Here is a 26,355-nt window from a genome sequence, read left to right as displayed (position 1 = left end):
TCCATAAAGATAGCAACATCCAGGAAGCAGGAGTTAGTGCCCCAACACAGAGTATACCACTCTTGTAAATCTGTTGATTTTCTTGTTGACAATTAGAGTACTTGCTCTGGAGTCAGATTCCCTGGAGTCATATCCCAGCTCTCCTGTATCCTAGCTGTATGACTCTGGAGAAGATAACTGGCATCTCTCAGCCCTAGTCTCCTTACCTATAAAACATTATCTACCACTCTTGGGTGAAGTTTCAATATATTGCTCCAAACCGTGCCTGACACCAAGTAAGTGCTTGTGTTAGCTCTTATTTTCATCTTCACTTAAGGTCTTGTATCCTATATTGTACATCCCTGCACTTCATGCTCTAGGAGTGGAGCCCCAACCTCAACTGGACCTACCTTGGATTCAGATCCATTTCTTTTCCTTTTATTTACATTCCTAAGTGCCCCTTTCCTAGAGATGGCACCCAGAGAATGTACAAGGAACATGGGTGGTGACTTCATACAGATGTAAATTCCTAGATATGCCGATTGTTTTGAGACATTAGGCAAATTCACTTAACCCTTCTGCACCTCAGTTAAGGTATCAGATAGCAATAATAAAGTACTTAATCAGGCCTATTATAAGGATTAAATGAAATAACACAAATTGATCACTTAGCATAGTGGCACCCAGAAATCACTGACTTATTCTGCAAATCTTGACTGAGCCATTTTTTGTATTAGACTCCATTCTAAATAACCACTTTCATGGAGCACCAATGCTAGATGAACAGACAACACATCAATCAAGACTTCAGTGTTAAATTAAAAAAAAATTTTTTAAGGTTTAATTTTGATATATATGTAGAGAAAGAGCGTAAGTAGAGGAGGGGCAGAGAGAAAAGGAGAATCCAAAGCAGGCACTGAACTATCAGTACAGAGCCTGATGCAGGGCTTGAACCCACGAACCATGAGATCATGATCTGAGCGAAAGTCAGAGATGCCTAACTGACTGATCCACCCAGGCGCCCCTTAAATACTCTTTAGAAAACAAAAAAAAAAATGGTAGTTGTGGGGGGTGGGGTGGGGCCGATTTGGGAACCTTTTACATTTAGGCTAAAATCTGAACAGAAAGAAGCCAGGCATGACTGGATATAGCGAAAGGGCAGGAGGAATATTCAGAAATAGAAGCATGCTTGAAGGCCTTAGTATCTCTATTGCAGCATTTGGTTATTTTCATATGTAAGGGATTTTAAGAATCCCTAAGACGGCTGCCTGGGTGGCTCAGTTGGTTGAGTGACTTCGGCTTGATCTTCTGGTTCATGATTTCGGGCCTTGTGTGGGGCTCTGTGCTATATAGCATGGAGCTCACTTTTGATCCTGCCACCCTGCCCACTCCCTGCCCACCTCTTTAAAAACTGAATAAACATTTAAAAAAAAAGTCTCTAGGAAATATGGATGGGAGAAAGAAGATGGGGAATAAAAGTCAGGCTTGGGAAGAGGTATGGGACTCCTAAGAGTTAAGAATGGTGAGGAGGGATTTTAGCCTAGAGTCAAGATCACAGAAAATGAAAACAGGGTCCAGAGGAGAAGAAAGGGACTCTGTCTCAGGTGAAGGGCTTTGAGAAAAAAGGAGAAAAGGAATGGGGTGGGTAGGGGTCCTTGGGTCAGAAAGAGAGGGAAGGATCTGTTACGGGGACAGGAGACAGAATAAGATTGAAAGTGGGAGGAAGATGCAGGTTAGAAACAGGAAAGAAATGGGGGAGGAGGTAAATAGGGGCTTCCATTGGGGATGGGGAGAAAGAAAGGACTAAGAGGTGCAAGGAGAAAGAACATAAGCTCAGTGACCAGGCATATGAAAGTCAGGAAGTAGTAGGGTAGGAGAGACAGAAGAAGGCTGTCCAGGGTGGGAGGAGGAGTCAAGAGTTATGAGCAATAAGGCACAGGGTCAGGACGTGGGAGAAGACTCCCTCAAATTAGGAAGAGGACAGGGAGCAAGAAAGGAATGGAGAAGGGGCATGGTTAAAAAGTACACTGAGTGCAAAAGTCTGGGCAGGGTGTGGGCGAATATCAGGGTGGCCTCTCAGTAAAAGGGTAGAAGGAGAAGCCCGTGGTTAGAAGAGAAAGATGTGTGAGAAGGGAGGACCCTCAGAAGAGGAAGAACAAGGGAAGTCTTTTTTGGAAACCAACTAGGCAGCAAGACTGTTGACCGAATAGGACGATTCAGGAACCTAAACCTGAGGCCAGAGACAGCGAAATAGGGGGACAGAGAAGTGAATGCCCTGGTTAGGGTGTCTGCAAAGTTTAAAATTGAGCCCAGTGTGCAGCAAAACTATGAGGATAGGGATGGTGGGCACTTACCAGGATCATTGCAGTAACCCAAGTGCTGGAGGACCCACTTGTTGATTACCAACTCTGTACACAGGTCCCCTATATATAGGCAGGATTCAAGTAATGTATATGTTCTCAGACTGCTTCCCTTTTCTTCCTTCTGTTCACATGTACTTTGCACTGCTTACTTCACTGAGTACTGGGTCCCACCCACTCCTCCCTCCTGAAGCCCTCCAGCTCTGCCACAGTTCAGAGGTGCCTCTCAGTGGTGCTTTAACCACCCCGTTTTACATACATTGTTACTCTTATCTGGAGCTTTTCCCATGTCTTCCCACTACCTCTCATACATGCAACTTGCTGGGAATAGAGATGAGTCTTTGATATTAAAGAAGATACAATCTGTACTCTCAGATCACCCAACCCAAAATTTGGAAAAATGTAGTCAATTTGGGACAGAATGCCTTGCCTCTCTCTGGTGCCTAGAACTGGCAAGGTTGTTGGATACCTTTTCCATAAAAGCAGTGTTACTAAATTATGCTTTAATAGTCTTTCTAACCTGGAAACCTACACCTTTCCTCTGTATCATTGCTCCTATAGGAAATGTTTGTACAAATTCATACAAACGACATAATTGCATTTTCAACCTGCAAGTCAAAGATCTTCATCATCATTCTAACTTCTAAAATTAAGTTAGATATCATCTGTTAATTTCTTCAAAATTCAAAATTGATGGACGGTTGAAAAAAATCAACTACCAAGTATTTTTTTCGTGAATCTATACGATCCTCTGGGTATCTGGATCTCTCTTAAAAAGGCCTACGGTTTTTAAAACTAATGCAAGAGATGGGGCGCCTGGGTGGCTTAGTCGGTTAAGCGCCCAACTTTCGCTTAGGTCATGATCTCGCAGTTCGTGGGTTCGAGCCCCGCGTCGGGCTCTGTGCTGACTGCCAGCTCAGAGCCTGGAGCCTATTTCAGAGTCTGTATCTCCCTCTCTCTCTGACCCGCCCCTGCTCACGCTGTCTCTCTCTCTCTCTCTCCTAGAAATAAATAAAAATATTAAAAAAAAAAAACTAATGCAAGAGGAATTCTAGTGTGCTTTTGATCTGGTTGATGCCTGTACTTTAACCCTACCAGTATGTGTAGAGATCAAGGTGTGACATTTTTCATTTTGTACGATACTTCTGAAGATCATTTAAAAAAACAAAATACAAACCTTGGTGAGAGTCTGAAGATTTAAGTGTTTCAAGTAACAACCAAAGTCATAAATTTCCAGAAAACAGGGTGTAATCCAACAGCACCAGGAGTGATGTCAGTCATCCTAAAAATATGCAGAATTTCCCCCAATAGTGCCGTCACTGGGAACTTGATCTCAAACTGCTACTCACTGCAGGAGGAGCAGCCAAAGAAGAATTAGATGCTAACAGATTCTTTCTTTAAAGTCTGGCATAAAGAATGGAAAGAAAAAAATAACTTGCTTATGTTCAAGACATTATATCCTACATGAACTACAGAGAAATATTAAAGTTTCCCAAAATAGCACTAAATGTTTTTATTGGTTAAAAGAAGTTGCTTCAAATGCATTCCAAAATACAATGAGGAAAATAAATTTCCATGGAAGGAGACAGTTGGGTAGGCTGTTAAATAAACTTGCAAATAGCAAAGGAGTGAGTACAGTATGTGGTGCTAGCCACGCTGGGAGGGAGGGGATGGATTGTGAAGCATTAGCACTATTTCTGTATTTTGTCAAAAAGACAGCTTTTAGCCTGGAATGGTATCTGCCATTCAGAAAATTGCTATTAATTTGAAGTCTAATACTTCTGAGCAGGAGGCAGTTCTGGGAGGTGAGTCTGAAAGGTGCTACAGTTAAACAGGTTCAGTATAGTCCTTAAACAATTTCATTATTTCCTAGAAATTAGTTGCCTTTAATTTTTTTTTTACAAATAGTTTATTGTCAAGTTGGTTTCCATATAACACCCAGTGCTCATCCCCACAAGTGCCTTTAATTTTTTTAAAGCTATTTATTTTGGAGAGACAGAGAGTGTGAGCATGGGAGGAAGGGAGAGAGGGAGATAGAGAATCCCAAGCAGGCTTTGCACCATCAGCATGGAGTCCTATGTGGGGCTCGAACCCACAAACCATGAGATCATGACCTGAGCCAAAGTAGGACACTTCCAAACAAGCCACCCAGGTGCCCCTAGTTGCCTTTAAGAATAAAATCCATGTTTGGGTGCCGGGTGGCTCGGTCATTTAAGCGTCCAACTTCGGCTCAGGTCATGATCTATGGCTTGTGGACTTGTGGGTTTGAGCCTCGGGTAGGGCTCTGTGCTGACAGTTCAAAGCCTGGAGCCTGCTTCAGATTCTGTGTCCATCTTTTGCTCTGCCCCTCACCCACTCAGTCTCTCTCTAAGAACAAATAAAACATTTAAAAAAATTTTTTTAATGAAATCTATGTTTTGAAAAAAATTTTTTAATGTATTTTTTTAATGTTTTATTTATTTCTAGGAGAGAGAGAGAGAGAGACAGCGTGAGCAGGGGAGGGTCAGAGAGAGAGGGAGTCACAGACTCTGAAACAGGCTCCAGGCTCTGAGCTGGCAGTCAGCACAGAGCCTGATGTGGGGCTCGAACCCACAAACCGCGAGATCATGACCTAAGCGAAAGTCGGACGCTTAACCGACTAAGCCACCCAGGTGCCCCTGAAAAAAAATTTTTAATGTTCATCTTAGAGAGAGAGAGACAGCGCATGCACGAGCTAGTGGGGGAGGGGCAGAGACAAATGAAGACAGAATTCAAAGCAGGCTCCAGGCTCAGAGCTGCTAGCACAGAGCCCCACGTGGGGCTGGAACCCATAAGCAGTGAGATCATTACCTGAGCCAAAGTCAGACGCTTAACTGACTGAGCCCCCACGGTGCCCCCATGTTTTGTTTTGTTTTTTTAACTTACATTTTAGTTAACATATAGTTCTTATAGTATGAAAATGAGAAGAGGCTCTAAAAGAAATATGCACCATGTGACAATAATCATTCAGAATTTTTAGATGAAATTCTGTCAGGGTGCACATTTGTTCTCTTTAAACTAGAGTCCAAACTTGGTTTTCAAAGGGCAAAAGGATGTAGTATAAATTAAAAGTAAATACTGCAGTAAATAAACAGCATAGTGAAGCAGAAAAAGTAGTAGAAAGTAACACGGAGCCTTGAGTTTAAAGCTGCTGACTACCTGTAACTTACAGTAACTCTTTTGAAATCACTAACTTGTCTGTAAAATGGAGGTAATACCATTTACCTCACAAAGTATGTATGAGAAGTGAAATAATGTATGAAAAATGCCAACAGCACTTTTCTTTTTGGACATACACTTAAAAGATGGGGGAACTGTTACCATCCCTGTTCCAAATGGAAAGGCTGGTAAATTTATCTTAAAACTCCCATTAAAAACAAACAGGAAAACAAAAACTGGTTATCAAGGAAGAAAAGGAGACCACCAGGTGGCAGAAATGAAGAGGGAATACACAGGTCTGAAACCATGTGGGACATGAAGAAGGCTGGACGAGATATGTGTTTTAGGATTGGAGTTTCACTGAATCAACAGCAGATTTGTTATCAGAAACCATAGAGGTCAGAACGAAGTGGCAAGATATTTTCAAGTGCTGGAAGAACTGCCAACGAGAATTCCATATCATGTGAAAAGATCTCCCAGGAGTAAAGGTGAAACAGACTCTCTTGGATGAAGGAAAACAAAGAGAAGTTGTCACTAGGAGATTTGATCTATAAGAATTCCTTCATGGGACGCGTGGGTTGCTCAGTCGGTTGAGTGACCCACTTTGGCTCAGATCATGATCTCAGAGTCTGTGAGTTCAAGCCCCGCATCAGGTTCTTTGCTGACAGCTCAGAGCCTGCAGCCTGCTTTGGATTCTGTCTCCCTCTGTCTCTGCCCCTCCCTTGTTTATGCTCCGTCTTTCTCTCTCAAAATTAAATAAACATTAAAAAAATTTTTTTAAAAAGAATTCTTTCAGTAAATTCTTCATGAAGAATGGAAATAACAGAAGAGCAGAAAATCAGGCTTATAAATAATGGAAAGGGAAAGTATCTGTGTAAAAGTAGTATCTAGAGTTGTTTAACCCTAGAAACATGACTCATTAAAAAATTGATAAATCAGACTTCATCAAAATTAAAGACTTTTTCTCTGAGAAACATTGTTAAGAATGAAAACATGAGTCACAGACTGGGATAAAAATATTTTGCAATTCACATATCTGATAAAGGACTAGTACTCATAATATATTAAGAATGCTGGGGGCGTCTGGGTAGCTCAGTCGGTTAAGCATCCAACTTAGGCTCAGGTCATGATCTCAGTTCGTAGGTTCAAGTCTTGCATCAGGCTCTGTGTCTCCCTCTCTCTTTGCCTCTCGCCTGCTCATGCTCTGTCTCTCAAAAATAAACACACATTAAAAAAAAAATTCCAAACTCAACATTAGAAACGATCCAATTAGAAAACAGGCAAAAAACTTAAGCAGATGAAAGACTGATTAAATCATCAGGTATTAGGGAAATGCAAAATAAAGCCATACTGAGATACCCCTACACATCTACTAGAATGGCTAAAATAAAAATATTGACAAGTATTGGCAAGAACACTGAGCAGCAATTGTATCTCTCAGGAATACAAAATGGTATAGCCACTCTAGAAAACTTAGCAGTTTCTTATAAAGTGAAACACACACATGATATAATCCAGAATTATGCCACTGTGTATGTATCCTAGAGAAATGAAAACTTATGTTCACACAAGAAACTGTATATGATTTTTTTTTTTTTTTGCCTTATAGACAAAAACTAGAAACAACCCCAAAGTCCAGTGATAGGCTAATAGAAGATAAAAATACTACTCAGTAATACAAAGAATGAAACTATCGATACATGCAATGACTTACGTGGATCTCAAGGTTATCATGCTATGGAAAAAACATCAATCTCAAAATGTTACACAGTGTATGTTTCCATTGATAGAACTTTATTGAAATGACATAATTATATTCATGGAGAACTTGCTAGTGTTTGTCAGGAGTTAGGATTATTGGAAAGGTTTAACTATGAAGTGGGTAGCATGAAGGAATTTTTTTTTTGTGATGGAACACTTAAATATCATTTTTTAATGTTTATTTTTGAGAGAGACAGTGTGAGTGAGGGAGGGGCAGAGAGGGAAACACAGAATCTGAAGCAGGTTCCAAGTTCTGAGCTGTCAGCACTGAACTCGACATGGGGCTTGAACCCATGAAGCAGGAGATCATGACCTGAGTGGAAATTGGATGCTCAACCAACTCAGCCACTCAGGCACCCCATGATGGAACCTTTAAATCTATGGTTACACACATCTATACATGTATAAAATGTCAGAACTAGATTTGTCTAAAATAAGTTCATATAAAAACTGGTGAGATTTGAGTAAGATCTATAAATTAATATTATTGTGCCAGTGTTAATTTCCTGCTTTTGATTAACTTATTGTGGCTATAGAAGATGTATCTTTAGGGTAAAGCTAAGAGTACATAAGAATTCTAGAACTTGTTAGTATGCAATTAATTTAAAATAAAAAGTGAAGAAAAGTGCTTTGGGGGTATTCTACTCTATAAAACTGAAGTATTTTATAAGGACTTGTAGATTTGTTAATGATCTTATGTGTTTGTGTGAATTTTTGGTAAATAAGTATCTGGAGCAGTATAGTTCATGATCTTCACACAAACAGAATGAAGAACAGATATATGTGAGAAGGGAAAGGCACCTCAAAAATTTTTCCTAGTATCTAGTAGAGATCTAGTAGAAGTTGTTTGAAGACCATTTCCAGGCAAAATGTTCATGGGATTCCTATGCTTTCCACCAGTATCATTTCTCATCTATGGCAATTCACCAGAGATTAAAACAAAACAAAACAAAACAAAACAAAACAACCACTGTATTTTCCCTCAAGGAGAGAATGGTTTTGAGTTAATTTCTTATCAACAATAGCCAAAGTATGGAAAGAGCCCAAGTGTGCATCGATGGATGAATGGATAAAGATGTGGTATATGTATACAATGGAGTATTAGCCAGCAATCAAAAAGAATGAGATCCTGCCATTTGCAGCTACATGTTGGAACAAGGAGGTATTATGCTAAGTGAAAGTAGTCAGAGAAAGGCAAATATCATGACTTCACTCATATAAGGACTTTAAGATACAAAACAGATAAACATATGGGATGGGACATAAAAATAAGGGAGGGAGGATGGGCTAAATGGGTAAGGGGCATTAAGAAATCTACTCCTGAAATCATTATTGCACTATATGCTAACTTGGATATAAATTTAAAAAATAAATAAAAATTTTTTTAAAACTATGGGTATGGTAGGGAAAGAATATTTTCAGAAACAAAGTGTCAGGGTTATGTCATTAGAGATCTTAATTGAGTCCATCAATAAGGTAATCTTTCCTAAACTTGAAGCACTTTAAAAGAGGAAAGGTGAAAGGTATTCATAATCACTCTGGAACAAGCAATAAAACTTGGTTTGTCCTGGTAAACTGACACTTAGGGTTACCCTATCTGTATTAGTCAACTTTTGCTGCATAACAAATTACCCTAAAGTTTAGTAATTAAAACAGCATTCCTTATTGTAGTTTCTGTGGGTCTGGAATTCAGAAGTAGCATAGCTGGCACCTCTGGCTTCTAACAGGTCACGTCTCAGTCATGTTGTGTTAACTCCAAAATCTTAAGAGTCTGAAGATTTACTTTTCACTTATGGTTCCATGTTCATCATGGCTTGGCTGGAGGTGTGGTGTGCTCTGTGTCATTCTCATTCTGGGTCCCAGGTTATTAGAAAAGTTGTCTGGTGCTACTGATCCCCATGGAAGGGCAAAGAAAACTGGAGGGCAATGAAATGTTCTACCTAGAAATGACACACAGCATTTGTCACAGATCAATGATTAACTGGTCACATGACCGCAGCCAACCACAAGGAGGCTAAGATGTATAATCCTAACACATCCTTTGAGAGCCAGAAATACCAGAAAAACAGTACCAATGACTACCCTCATTCTGGTCAGTAAATATTCAACCCCCTCTTGTGTCCTACAGAAACTACACATCCTCTAGAATGATTATAACCAAAAGGCAAAAATGAAGTGTCAGTAAGAACGGGGGGCAACTAGATTCTCAAACATGACTGGCAGGAAAGTAAAATGGTATAAACCACTTTAGAGTATCTCTTATCTTGAGCAGATACTAATGAAATTGATGGGTTGTATAGTAAGGACATATTTAATTTTATAGGAAACTTTCAAACTATTATTCAAATGCTTACACATGAAGCAGCTTTATTTATAATAGCAATATTTTGGAAACTCAAATACCCATTAGCAGATGTATAAACAAATTGTGGAATATCCATATATAATGGAATACCCAGTAATATGTTCACATTTTGTCTATTCTGTTTTGCCTGTTATATTTTGTTTTCGTTTATTTCCACGAATTTTAATCTCAAACCATTCTTCACACAGCAGCTTGTTATTCCATCAATGCAACGCAATTTTATATTTGATTATAGTTATAGTGTAAAATATATTCTTTCATTCATTTTTTCAATAGCAGTCATTTGGTCTGCCTGCCTGGTCCCTCTAGCTAGTTCTTGATGTCTCACATCTAGCATTTGTGGTTTTTTTCTGTATAGTGTCTGATTACTCCAGGTTACTAAATAATCAGTTCCTTCAGGGACTTAAAGGTCTGGTATGGGGACCAGTCAGCATACAATAGATAAGCACAAAACACTCTTCCCAGCAGAAGCTGGTGATTAGGGGACCATCAAACTTAATTCCCTCAAATCAGGTAGAGCCATGAGCTCTGTCTTTCAGGGTGCTCTGAAAAATAGGGAAAGGTTTGATCCCTAATAAGCAAAAAAAGAAATAGCACACAGTGGACAAGTCAGAGCAGATCTGTATCCAATTTATATACAGACTCTACACTAAAATCCAAAGCTTTTAAGTTACAGGCAGGGCCCTTTTCTGTTAGCCAAACTGTTGTTAACAAGCTTGTGAGAGAGCTTAGGGTGTTTTATATTGCTAACTCCCTGAAGTTTACCTAATATTCTTTTGTTTGAAATGTTTGTTTATTTTGAGAGAAAGAGAGTATGTGAGTGGGGGAGGGACAGAGAGAGAGAGAGAATCCCAAGCAGGATCTGTGCTGTTAGCAAAGAACCTAATGTGGGACTCTAACTTGTGAACTGCGAGATCGTGACCTGAGCCAAAGTCAAGGGTGAGACGTTTAACTGACTGAACCACCCAGATGCCCCTCTTTTTAGAAAAAATGTTTATTTTGAGAGAGGGCTTGCAAAGGGGTGGGACAGAGAGAGAGAATCCCATGCTGGCTCTGTTCTGTCAGCATAGAGACCAACATGGGGCTTGATCTCACAAACTGAGATCACGACCTGAACTGAAATTAAGAGTCTGACACTTAACTGACTGAGCCACCCAGGTACCCTTACCTAACATTCTTAAACATACATGTATGCACATATTTGTTGAATGAGCCATATTATTTAGAAATGAGTTCTACAACTACAGGCTTTTCTTACTCTATAAGAAAATTTAAGAAAAAAAAAATCCTACCCATATGAAAGTGGCTGAGTACTTAATAGGAATCACTATAACCTACTACATGTACCAGAATCCAGGGAGAAACTCCTCTTTCAAACTTAAGCCTATGAGACAATCAGATACTATGTACTACCTGAAGGGATAACCACACCATCTATGAAGAAGTATTGCCAAAAAAAAAACCTCACACCTAAATCTGATCATGCTTGAATTGTAACTATCAATTTACACAAAAGAGAAACAGGTTAAACCATACCACATGGTTATAATCAGCAAAATCTTACTCTGTCAGGACTCTAGAATAATTTAAATATACAATTGAAAAAATAAAGGAAAATTGATAGAGGGGATATATACAGATTAAAAGATACTTAAGTGAGGGGCGCCTGGGTGGCTTAGTCGGTTAAGCGTCCGACTTTCGCTTAGGTCATGATCTCNCTGAACACTTCATTTCCTTAGGGACCTACTAAAAATGTTACCTCTTCAAAAAACAAATAAAAAGTAAAAAAATGTTACCTCATCAGACCACTCGTGACTACTGTACTATCTAAAACAGCTTTTCGGGGCACCTGGGTGGCTTAGTCGGTTAAGCGTCCGACTTTCGCTTAGGTCATGATCTCACGGTTCGCGGGTTCGAGCCCCATGTCGGGCTCTGTGCTGACTGCCAGCTCAGAGCCTGGAGCCTATTTCAGAGTCTGTATCTCCCTCTCTCTCTGATCCTCCCCTGCTCACGCTGTCTCTCTCTCTCTCTCCTAGAAATAAATAAAAAATATAAAAAAAAAAATTAAAAATAAATAAATAAATAAAAGATACTTAAGTGATAGCAATTAACAACAATGTAAGGTCCTCATTTGGATTCTGATGCAAACAAACTAACCTAAAATATCTACATATGACATTAGAAACAATGGAGTTTGGGGCTATCCTGGACTCCTGAACATGTTAAGCTGGAAGCAGCTTTCTTTCCTAGTCTATAATGTTATAGCAAAGTTAAGACAAAACATAGCCTAACTATGGAAATCACTTATTTTGCTAATAAAAGCAAAACAAAGTAGTTCAAGTAGCTGAAACTGGGAGATGTTCCCTACCCTTCATGCAGAGAGATGGCCAATGCGAAAGGGAATACAACAGTAGATGATGCAATTTAATGATTTATTTCAATCTAAAAAGGTTCTATTTAAATTAGACTTAGATTCTTCAAAATAAAAATGATTCCAATGTCTGTTAAAAACAAGCCCAAAGAGACAACCATTCTAATCATTATGCTATGAGTGTTCCCCAGAACCTGATTTTGAATTTAATTGAAGGCAGAAAAAGCACCCAAACAAGCTTGGCTTATATTCAAATGTGAGAGCTTATATAGCCCTATAGTAAAGACTGCCAACATCTGGGCTCACACTGCCAGTTTCTAGCACAGCAGCTGTGCCACTTCCTTGAAGGATAAGCTTCGGCAAGCTTCTTCTTTTCTTTAAAAAATAAAAATTTTTAAATGTTTGTTTATTTTTGAGAGAGAGAGACACAGAATAAGAAGCAGGCTCCAGCCTGACGAGGGCTCGAACCCACCAACTGTGAGATCATGACCTGAGCTGAAGTCGGATGCTTAACTGACTGAGCCACCCAGGCAGCCCTAAACTTTGGCAAGTTTCTTAACCTTTCTGTACCTCTGAGGTTCATCCATAAGATGGGGATAATAGTACCTGCCTCTAAAGGTTGTCAGACAGATTAAATGAATACATACATACTCAATAAATGTTGGCACTATATATGGCTCTGAATTCAAGAACAGAAAAACTGTTCAATCATACTAAACAATATGATTTTTATCAGATTTTATCTGATAAAAACAATATACTTTCAGAGACAAGAACAATGTTTTAGCATATTCTCATGTCTGTGAAATAAGAAGTAGCACTGCTGCTAAAACTGAACATAAGTTATTATAGAAAGTTTTTCCAATTTAGTAAAATTAAAAAAAAACAGGTGAAACCTGTTCTTAGTGTTTAAGATTTCATACTAGTCCTTATTATCAAAAATCAAGAATAGAGAATTGTACAAAATGTCTGTTTTAAAATGCACAATGAAGTACTCTGGAGGTGATTCTTAAAAATATATACTTACAAGCCAGACAAATGTAAAAAAGTAAAGTAAGAGGAGCTATTTTTCTGGTCATAAAATATTTATTAATGTATACTTTAGGGAATATAGTGAATATAAAATTTAGGATCACAATATGAAGCAATTTCAGTCCTCTCAAAAGTCAAGCCCAGCCCTCAATGCTCTGCAGATGTAAAACCACTGGTGAGACTCACTAAAAGCAGTTTGACTAGTACAGAAGAGGCTTTTCATGAACATTTACAACTAGAGCATCTGAATACCTCTTTTAAGTGCAAAACCACACCACATTACACTAATGCAGCAACAATGCATTCATATTGTTCTCATTAGTCATTAGTAGTCAACTTGCATAAAACACCAGAAAAAAGCACAATGGAGCTCACAAAATGGGCTAAAAAATGAACTTGTCCTTGCAAAACACATTGTAATGGAAGAAGACATTAAAAATGTATTATGCACAATACAGAAGCTGCGTTCCAAAGATCTCAAGTGTCATTTCCTTTTCTGTAAAATCAAATTACATGAACCAGGCACAACTAATATTTGGGAGGCAGTGCGTAGCTAAAATTTCATTTAACTAATTACTCAATGATTTAAAAAATCCCCATAAGTCTTTTCTGTCCTGAGGTAGTTGCAAAATAAATCATGACTTGGATATCAACTAGAGCTGAGGCTTTGACTTTTTACTCATTTAAAACTAGTTGTTACAGGAACTACCTTTTGTTATTTAAAAGACAGTTGAGAAATGGGCCTCTTACTACACACACAAGATAATGGCTATGTAGGAAAGAGGATTAGCTGCTTCAGAACGTGAAAGATATGGTCCACCATTGCGCTTCCACCCTCCCCGCCCCCTCCCCCCAAACATTTTAGATTCTTTATTGTCCAAAAAAACCACCAAGAGCAACTCAGTAGCAGACAAATCATCGTCCTTTGCTGTAGCCGGGAAAGAAAAGGTCAAGTAGAGTCTGCAGAATCTCATTGGGAATCATGACATAATTCTGGCCAAGATCATGCCGGCAAGCAGGGCAGGAGAAAACTTGAGCCTTAAAGGAACGCTGTAAGCAATCCTAAGGTAAAACCAAAAAACAACAAAAACAAAAACATTCCCAATTTCATTAGAGTACAGTATTAGAAAAGTCAGCGACTTATGCTTTTAAACAGGAACTTAAGATGAACTGTAAAGGCCTGACTCTGCACTATGAAAACTAGTCTATAGACATGCATGGCTTCAAGTTCCATTTTTAGCATATATTGTGAGGCTTCAGGTAAATAAATGACTTTAATTTTTGTGTGTTTTATTTTCCTCATCCAATAAAATGACAGTGTTAGAATTTATAGATGGTTTCCACTAGCCTCACCCAGGTTGGATTTTAATCTTGGTCTTTCATGACAGAACACTTAAAAGAAATTTAGGATTCCCTTGCTTAGAACTAAGTTATATATTTTATCAAATCATTTAGCATAGAATGCGTCTTCTAGAAATATATAGGTCAGGCACAAACATATGTGGAATGTTTGTTTCCATTTTACAAAAGAAATTAAAATTCAGATGTTAGGTCAGGGCACACAATCACTAAGCAGCAGAGCAGGATTCCAACCTTGGTTTGACTAAAACTCAATCCTTCCCTTTATACCACACTAATAATACAATATTCAACTCCTCTGGGAATGCTAACAGACAGAATCTGTTTAAGGTTTCATTAAGTGGATGGAGTTAGTTCAGTCTGCACTATAATAAATGAAACATACATAAGCTATAACATAGAAAACAGCAATGACACCTTACTTTCTTCTCCATTTCATACTTTCCTCAACAATAGTACCTTTGACTATACAATACATATTTGACTATTACTGTAGAATTAAAACATGCATTACTGACAAAATGTAATGAAATGTTTCTTAACTGGCAAGGTTCCACAATTATTCTGCTGCATGGAAATATATTTCATGTGCTAGTTGCCCTCTGTCCTAACATGGGAAAATGAGAAAGAAACCTACTTACTTTACAGACATTATGGAGGCAGTCTGTTGTCACAGGCTGGTAAACTAGCTCCTGGCAGCAGACACACATAAAAGACTGTTCCAATTTTTTCAGAAAATTCTAGAATGGTATCCAGGGGGAAGAAAAAAAAAGGTTAGCATTTCATAAAAAATTAATAAGATTGTAAGTAATTAGGGAAAAAATGTCTTTCTTACATTTAACACATTTTCTATTAAAAAAAGTAATGGTGACCATAAGCAAATATATAATACAAACCTGAAGAAACTCCATTCCATAAGATATACACATTAGTTTTAAATCTTATAATTGGTTTGGAAATTATATGGCATTAAAAAGGGAAAATATATGGCATTAAAAAGTGAATGTCTCCCCTTAAACCTCACATTCAAGAGATTACTATTTTTCCCTTTAAAACAATCATGGACATGTATTAACAAACTGGAATTTTTAAAAAAACCTAAAAGGGGGAAAAAATCAGTCATGGACAGCTTGTCTCAAGGTCATTACATATAGATCTCTTTTCAAAAATGCTGGATGGGTGTTATTCCAATAACATAAACACATTATTTATTTAATCTTTTGCTGCTGGGAAACTTCAATATTTATTTTTTTAACATAAAAAAAAATAAGTAAAAGCACTAGGCAATAATGCTCTGCAGTATCTAATACTCCAAAGAATCAACATATTTATTCTCCTAGGATTATCCTATGTGATATTTTGCCTCAATCCAAAAATCCCGTATTTTCCTGATGTCAATGTTTACTCAAATTAGGACTAAATTATACAAGGTAGAGCCATCTAAATATGATCAAATCGGTACTCTCATACTCATCAAAAGCAATTACTGGTTCCATTTTATACAACTATTTCTTTTAAACTAGAAAGATAAGTAGTGTTTTGAATAGCCACAAGGCTAATCTTCTATTCAGTTATTTCTGGTAATATGGAAACATATTTTATTTATTTATTTCTATAAAAAAGTAGAATTTATAAGAATTTCAAGTAAAAATTATATCAAAGGTCCCATTTCAAAGTTGTATCTTGAAACTAACTTATGAACATTATAAAAGTCAAGTGAATTAACAAAATATTATACAATATACTGAAAGAATAAAATGGGGAGATATTGAAAAAACTCAAACTCTAATAGCAGGTACCCCCCCCAATACACAATAAACTACCTTGTTAAAGATTGATAATTTCTCTGATATCTCCATGATACTTGTAAGATGTACTACAGATATTTCAAATTCCTACAATGTGCTAGGTACTCATCTCCGTCATGGTGACAAAAATGCAAAGCCTCTACTTTCATGGAACTTTATAAAATCAATTTCAGATAGTAATAACTGAGCAAACAAAGCAAATTAAAGCAACAGAGTAAAGAGTGACTGTTTTAGAAAGGGTAGCTAGCCAGGGAAGGCCTTTCTGAAGACTAGTACTTTGCAAAGACTTACAGGAATGAAGGAGTGAGCTAGATGAAGGTGTAGAGAAGAGAATTTTCTAGTCAGAGAGATGGTATGGGTCTAATGGCCTAGGAGCAGGAATGGGCTGAGAGTGTTTCAATAGCACAGAGGTCACTATGGCTGAAGCATTTGGGCCTGAGAAGGACCATGACAGATCACGTAGGGTTGGGAAGGTACTGGGATAAAAATGTACTCACATATGCACTTATTTAAAAGCCACCATTGGCCAACACCTAATTTTTCTGGCTTAATAAATGTGTTCCTGGCTTATCTGAAGAGAATGGGCATAAAACCTGCTCACGACAATAATACATAAACATCCAGAGTAATCAATAGCAGCAAGGTCATAATCAACTGACCCAGGCATGGTGAGATATCTTGCCAACAGCGGATAACCTACTGGATACTATTTTTGTCTTTTATTAAATGTATTTATTTATTTTGAGACAGACAGAGACAATGAGAGTTGGGGAGGCGCAGAGAGAGAGGGAGACAGAATCCTAAGACGGCTCCCCACCAACAGTGTAGAGCCTTATGTGGGGCTGGAATGCACGAAACCGCAAGATCTTGACCTGAGTGAAACCAAGAGTCAGATGCCTAACCAACTGAGCCACCCAGGTGTCCCCCCTTTTTATAAATGTGGTTTGAGAACTGTCAAGTATTGACTATCTTTCATATTAAAGTTACACTGAAAAAACAACTGACAAGTATACTTGATTTGCACACATTTGCCAAGTTTCACAGGATTTAATCACTTCAATAATTTTTTTAAATTGATAAACAGTATTCACATATTAGAAGTCTTACATTGAAGCCCAATACACACATCCAATCCAGTCAATGGAGTGCAAAAGTACTTCCATGTACACTCAGGTAGCTTTTTCCTTCACCTATAACTGCTACCTTGTCTCCTGCCCACCCACAGTTATCCCTCTAACCAGCTGTATCCCCTCCAATCAGTGAATATTTTAGACTATGATCAACAACTGTTTGCTGCACCTTACTTTCTCTAAGTGAAAATAATCTACCAGGTCTCATTATGTCTGAGTCTTTTGGCTAAAAAGCAAGTAACACTTCACACAAAGCTAAGTCACTCTCCTTCTGTCCTCCAAACATGTAAGCTTCATTTTACCAAGAATACCCAAACATTATCACATACATTAGCAAAGGAAATGGTGACTCCTAAAGGGTTTTTGATAAATCTCACCCATTTCTAAAAGTTTAAAAATTAGGGGCATCTGACTGTCTCAGTCTGTAGAGCATGAGTGTCTTGATCTTGGTGTCTTGAGTTTGAACCTCATGTAGGGGGTAGAGATTACTCAAAATAAATTAAAAAATAAGGGCACCTGGCTGGTTCAATCGGTAGAGCCAGGGTAGATTTCAGGGTTCTGAGTTCCATCCTCATGATGGGTACAGAGATTTCTTAAAAATGAAATCTTTAAAATATATGTATACACACACACACACACACACACACACACACACACACAAATATAAATATATGAATAAATAAATGTTTAAAAACTGTATCCGGGAACATTCTTCCTTAATGTTGAGGACTATTTCTCAAATAAAAAGCAACACAAAAACCGAGAATTCTCTCTAAATTTAGATAGAAAGATATAAAGATCTTAACTAATATCATTTCAGACACATGAGAAATTCTGGTTAATACACTGACAGAAATAAAAGGAATACTGGAAAGAAGTAATTAGTAGAATATGACAGGATAAAAATTCAAGACAAGATACTAAGGTTCACTGAACCCACAATAGTTGCACAGAGGAAAAAATGCAAAGAAGTAACTATGTTACACCTGGTAAAGGGTTAATATCTAATAAATAGAATATTCTAATTTTAAGCATAATTAAGACATAAATAAAAGCAAGTGAACAAAGAAGGAATAGCCAATTCACATTTGAAAACTCCAGCTTTTGGGATTGATAAAGAAGCCTCATTTGCACAACACAGCTTAACACAAAATCTATACATCAGTTGTAATTTCTTTTCACTTTAAAATTTCATGATTACCAAAAATGGGGTAAAAAAATCCAAAACATTAAATAAATCAACAGTGGTTTATTTTACAAACAGGTTAAACGTGCTGAACTGCTTAAGATTTATGCCTTATCAGATAACTCTGAACTATAGCAAAAATTTCCTGATAAGTTTTAAATTAAGTGTGTTTACACAACTGAAAATTCTTCCCATGAATAGTGCCTTCAACATAAATGATTAAGTTCAGGCACAAAGAAGTCAAAACTAACAACTAAGAGGCCTAAGATCAACTTAAAAGCATTTAAATATTATATTATTTCTGAGTGGCACTGGATGAGACGATTACATAAAACATCAAGTATTGATTGACTTGCAAGGGAAAATTATTTTTCACCATGTTAATAATAAAACAGTATTATTTAAAAAAATCTTTACATACTGGACCTTCCACAAGAGATGCAAGCACTTCATCCCATAACTTCTGGTTTTGGTGATCTTCTCTGATTAGATGTTGCTGTTGAGCTGTTAGTTGAAAAGCCTCAACCGCTTCTGCTGAATCTGATGTTTTTAACACTTTGGAGGCACTTGGACAATCATCTAGATTTATTTAAAAATACATAAGCAGATTTACTAGTGGTTCTAAGCAGAACTATGAGACCAAAGAGTTAACTGGCACCAGTTACTGTTTAGCATGAAGATAACCTGCACACAGCAGCATCTAACTTTCCTTGGAGTTTAGAATACTACGTTTGCTGCTATTTTGGCTCTGACACTATTAAAATACACAGAAAGCCCCCCACCACCCTTCACCCCCCAAAAACCTTCCGCTTTGCTTTTAATTTCTTATGAGTTTCTCAATTTATTCTCTTAATATGTTTCTTTATTAGAAACTATTATTTTATAGCTTATGTTCGCAATCATTACCTACCATCTGTAGTTTGCCTTTTTGAGGCTCCACTGGCCTGCTTCTTTGACTGTCCTTTAGTCTTCTTCCCTTCCTTATCTGAAGGGTAGCCTACTGGATACTGATGGGAGAAAAAGTACAATTTTTCAGAACGCAGAGAAGAAGCGTTCTAGATGCTGCTGAGAAATTTAAAAAGGGGAAGTGGGGGAGAGGAGAAGAGTCTATATTTTCCCTGAAACTGAAAGACTTTATATAAAGGAAACAGACATTTAAAGGACAGAAGACTATTAAAATCCCCAATTCAGTGTAAAACCATGTAGTTTTGACTGTTAACATATTCCATTGTATAAAAGAATAATCTTAGTTTCAGATACAAAAGAGGAAAGAAGTTTTCAGGAGCTTTGACTAGGTGGCTTGAAAAGTGTGAGGAAGAAATTAAAGAATCTAGATATGAAGTAAGTGAGATCAACCACAGAGCACAATATGGTATTCATAGAGATGGTAGTACACTCAATTGTGGAGCCAATCTTCAAAAAACAAACCAAAACAAAACACACCCCACCCCCAACATTTAGGGTCAAATTTCTTATCTACCAAAATAAGGCAGGGCAGAGGGGATTTTAGAGGACCTAGAGCCTCTAAATTACTGAATTCTTTATCAGCTAAAGGTTAGACTTTAAGGAATAAAATTCTACCTATTTGTGTTTTACCGGCTACCCTTTATGGAGGGAACATGCTTTGTTGATAACACTGATATTTAAAGCTCAACATGTTTCAGGCCCCATCAATGATATTATTAACTTATCACAGTAGATGGGTTTATATGCTTCTGCTTAGTTTCAAATCTAACCTATCTAGAACATTGCTCTGAACAATGAATCTGAAAAAATCTTCCGAAAATGGATTTAACAAGTTATTCTTTTAAATTAAGTTATAAAAATAATTTTGGCAGTTATTTTGTAAGCTGATGGGTCTCATTTAAACAATCAATTTTACAAGTTTAAAAGAAAACAAAAACATACACAGACTTGCACTAGAAAACACACACTCACCTGCCTGGGTGGTCAGACACTTGCCCATAGTTCAGCCCCTACACATGCAGTGTGGGCAGAGCCAGGGGAAATGAAAAGCCGATAGTCTTTACAAGAAGCACAACAATGGGGAATGATGGAAGATGAACTCAAACCATGCTCTGAAGTCAGTGTCAGGGACAAACTCTAGGGTGCATAGGCAGTAGATGGGGAATGTAGCCATACCATCCATTATGCATACAAAACCAACAAAGTCTTATATGGGTTAACAGCTGAACATGGGCAAAGGGGAAAAAAAAGGCAAAGCACTAAAGGTGGTGACAGGACAGGGAAGCAGCTTTGAGGGGGAAGAGAAAAAAGGGGTGAGGAAAAGTGAGAAGGGTAGGAGAAGCAGACCACTCTTATAAGCCACCTCCCCCTTCCCCTACCAGAGACACACCCCCTGCACCCTCTAGGATAAACTTCCCTTAAGTTCTTCTCTCTGTTAATTTTATGTATCCCTCTCCTTCATTCTTCAAGTCATTTCCAAATTAAATTGGAAATATTTTACTTTTCCTTGAAGGCTTGTTTTTCCCAAACACAATTCTTGGTCTTAGAGCAGTTTGACACCTAGAATGCTACCTTTTTACTTGTTTTCCTTTTGTATACTTGTATGATTTCATTCCTCACCCCTTACAGTCCACTGATCAATTGCTGTGAGCTGTATCCAGTGTTAAGGCACAAAGATACTACAGAGGTGTGTGTTTTTATGAACATACAAGTAGCCTAGACAAATGTAATCTAACCTGTAAACGTAGACATAGTCTCCTTGACCGTTCAATTCCTTCTGAGGTCCAAGGAGCAGGTTCTACATCATCTCTTCTTAAAAGGTAGCGCCAAACCAAGAATCCATGGCTTGATGAAATCTCTGGCCAGTATTTCACCACCTAAATCATAATTATTTCAGTACTAGTTTGAGATTTAATATTTAGACTTCATAATGCTACGTTATAGTTTAAGTATTCTTGACCTAACTAAAAGCAACTTCAAAAGATACTTGCTTTGTTTTAAGAATAGTAAATAAAAAATAATCACTGGAATATTGTTTTTACCTTAATTCTTAATTCAGATAGTTCCCACATTGCTATAAATTTGAAATATTAACAAGATTATGCTCACTAATAGAACCTCACATAAGAGCATATAAAAATGGTGGCAGTAAATGGCTCCATTTTTTAAACAAAGAATACAACCTATCTTAACTTATAGTGTGCTTGGCCCTGAAAATCTATTATAATTAAAATAATTCTGAAAGATATAAGAATCAGTACCTATGATGCCCATGTTATTTAAATAGTTTTATCACAGAGAACAGATAATTACAAAAACTAAACCCAAAAAAGAACTCTGCCCTTATGGACTTCAAACAGGCATTAAGAGAAAAATATCAAAGTTGGGAGCTCACTTTGTATATCTGTTATATTTCCAGAAAAAGTAGAGATACCAACTAAGGTGGTCTACTATTTACTTTAGCCCACCCACAGTAGGGTAGTTCCCTGTGGCAACCCTGTCTTAAAAGCCCAGGAAAAATGACTAACAAGATGTCATGCCAGATAGAGCACCTTATAAATGCCATCATATCTGTTGCCTTCTTCAGGAGCATATTTGCTGATCTTCCTCCCTTTAAAACTGCGTATCACTCTGACTGGCTTACCAGCTCTCCAATTCCGAGACTCTGCTCCAATTTTATCATCCAATGGAGCATCACAGTTTAGGGCCAATGCCCTAAAAAATAAAACAAAGTCTTTATACCAAGTAATCTTTCAGTATATAATCGCATTATTGGCTCAATTAAAAGGTGAATTATGCCTTACCTGATGGTTAAGATTCTATGATTCTTTCCATATTATTCCAGATAATAGGATTATGCTTTCCCCCACCAGCAGAGAAGACAAATCAGTTTTCTGATGTCACCCCCAAGCCAGGGGATTGGTTCTCAGATAGCCTGTAGGGTTCTTCTGAAAGTAATAACATCTGTGCCACGTATAATAGAAAACAACTAGAAATACATGGAATTTTTTTTTTTAAAATAACGGTTTGCTGAGGGAAGGGAGAAAGCTGGACACTAAAGCAAGTGATTGTTGTAGTAGTTATTTTTGATAAGGGAGGGAGTGAGGTATATTGCTGGAATAATGTAGAAAGAAATCCAGAAAAATATATTTGTCAGCAAGGTACAAGTGACCTTTCTAGGTCTACTTTCCACATTCCAGACAATAGAGATTCCTTAATGTTTAGAAGTTATTAAAGAACAAATTTAATATGAAATTATCGCTTAAATATTCCAATAAAAATGTAAGTTTAAGTAAAACTGAAGCAATCAAATGCCTGCACTAAATCAGGACAATAAAGGTTTTTGGCTCCTCCAGATCACTATTTTTATGATGACACGTGAACAAGGAGGAACACTGAGTGAGAAGCAGCACCTGATTTAGTTGAAGCTTCCTTAGTATGTGTACTCACTTAGTAGTAATTAATCAATAAGGTTATGTTAGAAGACCTTTCTTGGGAGAACTTAGTCCTGCCAAAAAAACAAAAACAACAAAAAAAAAAAAACCAAACAAACAAAAAAACTCCAAAAGCCCCACCAAACCAGAAACTACTTAAAATTAGTATTCTTCCCCTGAGATACCTACTTCCTAACTTAAGTGACAAGAAACCACTGAGAACATGTAAGGTTAAACACACACACACACACACACACATACACACACACACACACAATTTGGTAAATTCAGATCTGATACAAAATACCTTTTCAGGGTATAATTCTTTTTATGCAGCTACAAATGAAACTGACCTTAAAATAAAATGTCTAATCTATCCAAATCTCTTCATCACAGTTATACTGTTAAAGTAAATAAAGTGTTTTGTTAAAAAAAAATTTCATAAATGTGGTCAAATAGTTAAAGTTTACCAAGTTATGTCTTTTTATCTCAAAGGGAGATACATTAAATCTCTGGGAGGTAGAAGAAAATGTAGCCAACCTTCTAGGGTTAGTATTATATCTTATTTATGGAATACCTATTGAGATATACATATTTCATCTTCTTAAAGAGCTAGGAAAAGAATATGTACTATTTTCACATTAATGAACAGAATGATTTGGTACTTACAAAGACCTTTAGTCAGAATGACTGCTACCACTAACTGGCATCAATAATTCACTCCTAGTTTCACATTAAGTATGTAGGTTGTTCAACTATGTGAAAGGAATCCAAGAAGATCAAACTAGGCAAAACAAGGCTTTACCATTACTCTGCAGTTCAATCAGTTGCTTCTAACTGCCCTAATAAAGGAAGGCCAGGACACCTTGCTGCCCTCTTCAATTTCATAAAGTGAAAGAGCTGAGAACAGGAACAAACTTCTCAAAGCAAGAAACAAGTGTCAAACTCCCTCTTAGTGGAAAAGGAAAAATAAACAGGACCATACACCAGTCAGGAAAGAGTGTAAGAGCTAAGAGTCTTTGACCTCAGTTTTCATGTTTATGAAGCATATACATATCTTTGCTCAAGAGGTATTTATAATCACAATGTGTACTCAAAACTTAATGTATAAATTAACTGAATGGATGTCAGAGTCCCTATGGTAAGTCAATCCTAAATTGTTTTGAGTCAGTATTTTATTTCTACTACCTTCTCTTAAATACAAACATTTTTACAACTTGTCATTTATTTTCTAATGAGATTATAACATAATGGTAAACAGGGCTATACTTAATTAGATTCTTTAAAGCTTGAAAAATATTTACCATTTACATTACAAGTGCAGGTAGTTAGGAAACAAATTTCATTCAAGCAAAATAATCTATTATTATCAAAGGGTAAATATAATCTTCAAATTTGACGACTTGAAAAAGCCCTTTTGCAAATTCAAGATATACTTTCACTGACAAAAACATATTAAAATATCTCTAACTCCTTTTAAGGTCAGTCCTCCTGAAGAGCTGCTTTCTCACTAGAAAAAGACTAACTAGGGACTGGACTCCTGCTTCAGGAATGTTTTCACCAGCAAATCTGACCTGTCTCCTCTGCTGGTTCAGTTAAATAATCCTACTGTCAGAAATAATAGAGAAGGAAGACATACAAACAGACTATATAATTTGGTATGCAACATATTCTTGAAATCATATTGGTATATTTTTTACTTCACATGGTAATCAGAAATTAAGGGCACACTACTTAAAACCAAGTGATTTAGACTCAAAGAAAAAAACTCATTTTTACTCAATAATCCATAAAACACTCTTAACAACAGGATATAAAAGTTTCAACTTTATGAAGTTGATCAAAAAATTATCAGTAGGACAAGTTATAATGTGGTTGCTGCTATCTGATGATTTGGGTCACTTTATTATTGCTATCAGCATGCATTTATGAAATAAAACATTTTGAAGTCATTAAGTTTTCTGTTCCCATGGAAGCTGGCATATCATTAATACTATAGAATAAAAGTTAGCATAAGGTGGCTCTTTTGTAATGCTTTATGAAAGCATTTTGTAATATCTTTATGAAAAGAAAAGGTCACTTTTATAACTAAACATTCTAACACTTAAAAGACATTATAAGTCCTAAATAAAAGGACCTTGAGTGTAGTTTTAAGTTTATCTGATGTTTCACTTATGACCACAAAGGTGGGCTCCCAATCTCAAACCTACTTCACATTGGTGAGTTTCCTCTAAAAAGAAGTTTGTTACTTTACAAGACAAATCTGTGTTCACTTAAACATAACTTTGATTTAGTAGATAAGCCACCTTGTTCTCAATTTCACTTATATAGGTTCCCTTCCTATAAAGGTTTAAACGTGTTTTAAAACGTAAACCACGTGTATTAAAACTGGGAACTATGTTATTTAAAAAATAAAAAGAAATCAGTTACAATACTTTTAAATGATTATGTAATCAGATAATGGATATCAATTTTAGATCTTTAACTTTAAATTAAAGATTCTGCTCTACAGAATAACTTACGAATTATATTACTATAATCAAACTTTTATACAAAGCTGAAATAAATAGTCTTTAGAAACTCTAACAATAAAGAATACCTGTTCATGTTTGTTAATGTTTGATCAGCCGATGGTGCACCAATTCTTTTATTACCAGCAAGATTTTTACCACCACTCCCAGTGTATGTGAATTCATCACCTCGGTCCTACAGGAAAAAATTTCAGCATTAAAATACCTAAGCCCAAGTATAATTTCACCAATTCTTGTTTTACAGTCAGAGCACTTGGTTAGGATGTTATGAATTTACATGTTCTCTCAAGGTATATACCAAAATAAGGCAAAATTCAAATGCAGTTGTGTATGTAGTATACCTTCAAGTTATATCAAGAGGATCATTTTAAAGTTATAGCTTCCAACACTTCTAAATATGGCTATTCTCATCCTATATATAGAATCCAATAATCTATATAATGTTACAAAACAGAGGCATCTGGGTGGCTCAGTTAAGTGGCTGACTTTGGCTCAGGTCGTGATCTTGCAGTTCCTGAGTTTGAGTCCCGCATTGGGCTCTGTGCTGACAGCTCAGAGCCTGTAGCCTGCTTTGGATTCTGTGTCTTCCTCTCTCTCTGCCCTTCTCCTATTTTGGTTCTGTCTTTCTCTCAAAAATAAACAAACATTAAAAAAAAAAAAAAAAGAATGTTAGAAAATAAGGTCTTATGGACTGGGAATATTATTTAATTTAATTCAATGGTATTAAAATAAACATCAATTTTAGCTTGTAGGTTTTTATAGAATACCATTTTAGTAAATACTCCATATCTGATTTCCCATCAGCAATCTATGTTATACCCAAGTTTGCTGTTAAATTTCAAAATTAAAATCCTTACAAAATAGTAAATTCCCCACATTTCACACTGTACAAGTTC

General features: G+C 36.8%; 1 protein-coding gene across 2 annotated transcripts in view; it reads right to left on the bottom strand.

Annotated features, from left to right (window-relative positions):
- Window positions 1-13,949: 13,949 nt before the first annotated feature.
- Window positions 13,950-26,355, bottom strand: part of UHRF2 (ubiquitin like with PHD and ring finger domains 2) — an 84,667-nt gene continuing 72,261 nt past the window's right edge. The window contains exons 10-16 of one of the 2 annotated variants that reach the window (XM_039217113.1): window positions 25,528-25,634; window positions 22,047-22,209; window positions 21,231-21,371; window positions 19,439-19,535; window positions 18,950-19,107; window positions 15,046-15,144; window positions 13,950-14,107 (exon numbers count right to left, since the gene is read on the bottom strand). In XM_039217113.1, coding sequence (XP_039073044.1) covers window positions 13,961-14,107; window positions 15,046-15,144; window positions 18,950-19,107; window positions 19,439-19,535; window positions 21,231-21,371; window positions 22,047-22,209; window positions 25,528-25,634 — 912 coding nt within the window. In that variant the 3' untranslated portion in view covers window positions 13,950-13,960. The remainder of the gene's footprint in view (window positions 14,108-15,045; window positions 15,145-18,949; window positions 19,108-19,438; window positions 19,536-21,230; window positions 21,372-22,046; window positions 22,210-25,527; window positions 25,635-26,355) is intronic. The other variant, XM_039217114.1, reaches the window with a different exon arrangement.

The sequence above is a fragment of the Hyaena hyaena genome, unplaced genomic scaffold (genome assembly GCF_003009895.1).
Source record: "Hyaena hyaena isolate Hyena2069 unplaced genomic scaffold, ASM300989v1 scaffold_675, whole genome shotgun sequence".
Taxonomy (NCBI): Eukaryota; Metazoa; Chordata; class Mammalia; order Carnivora; family Hyaenidae; genus Hyaena; species Hyaena hyaena.
This window is presented reverse-complemented; position numbering and strand designations above follow the sequence as displayed.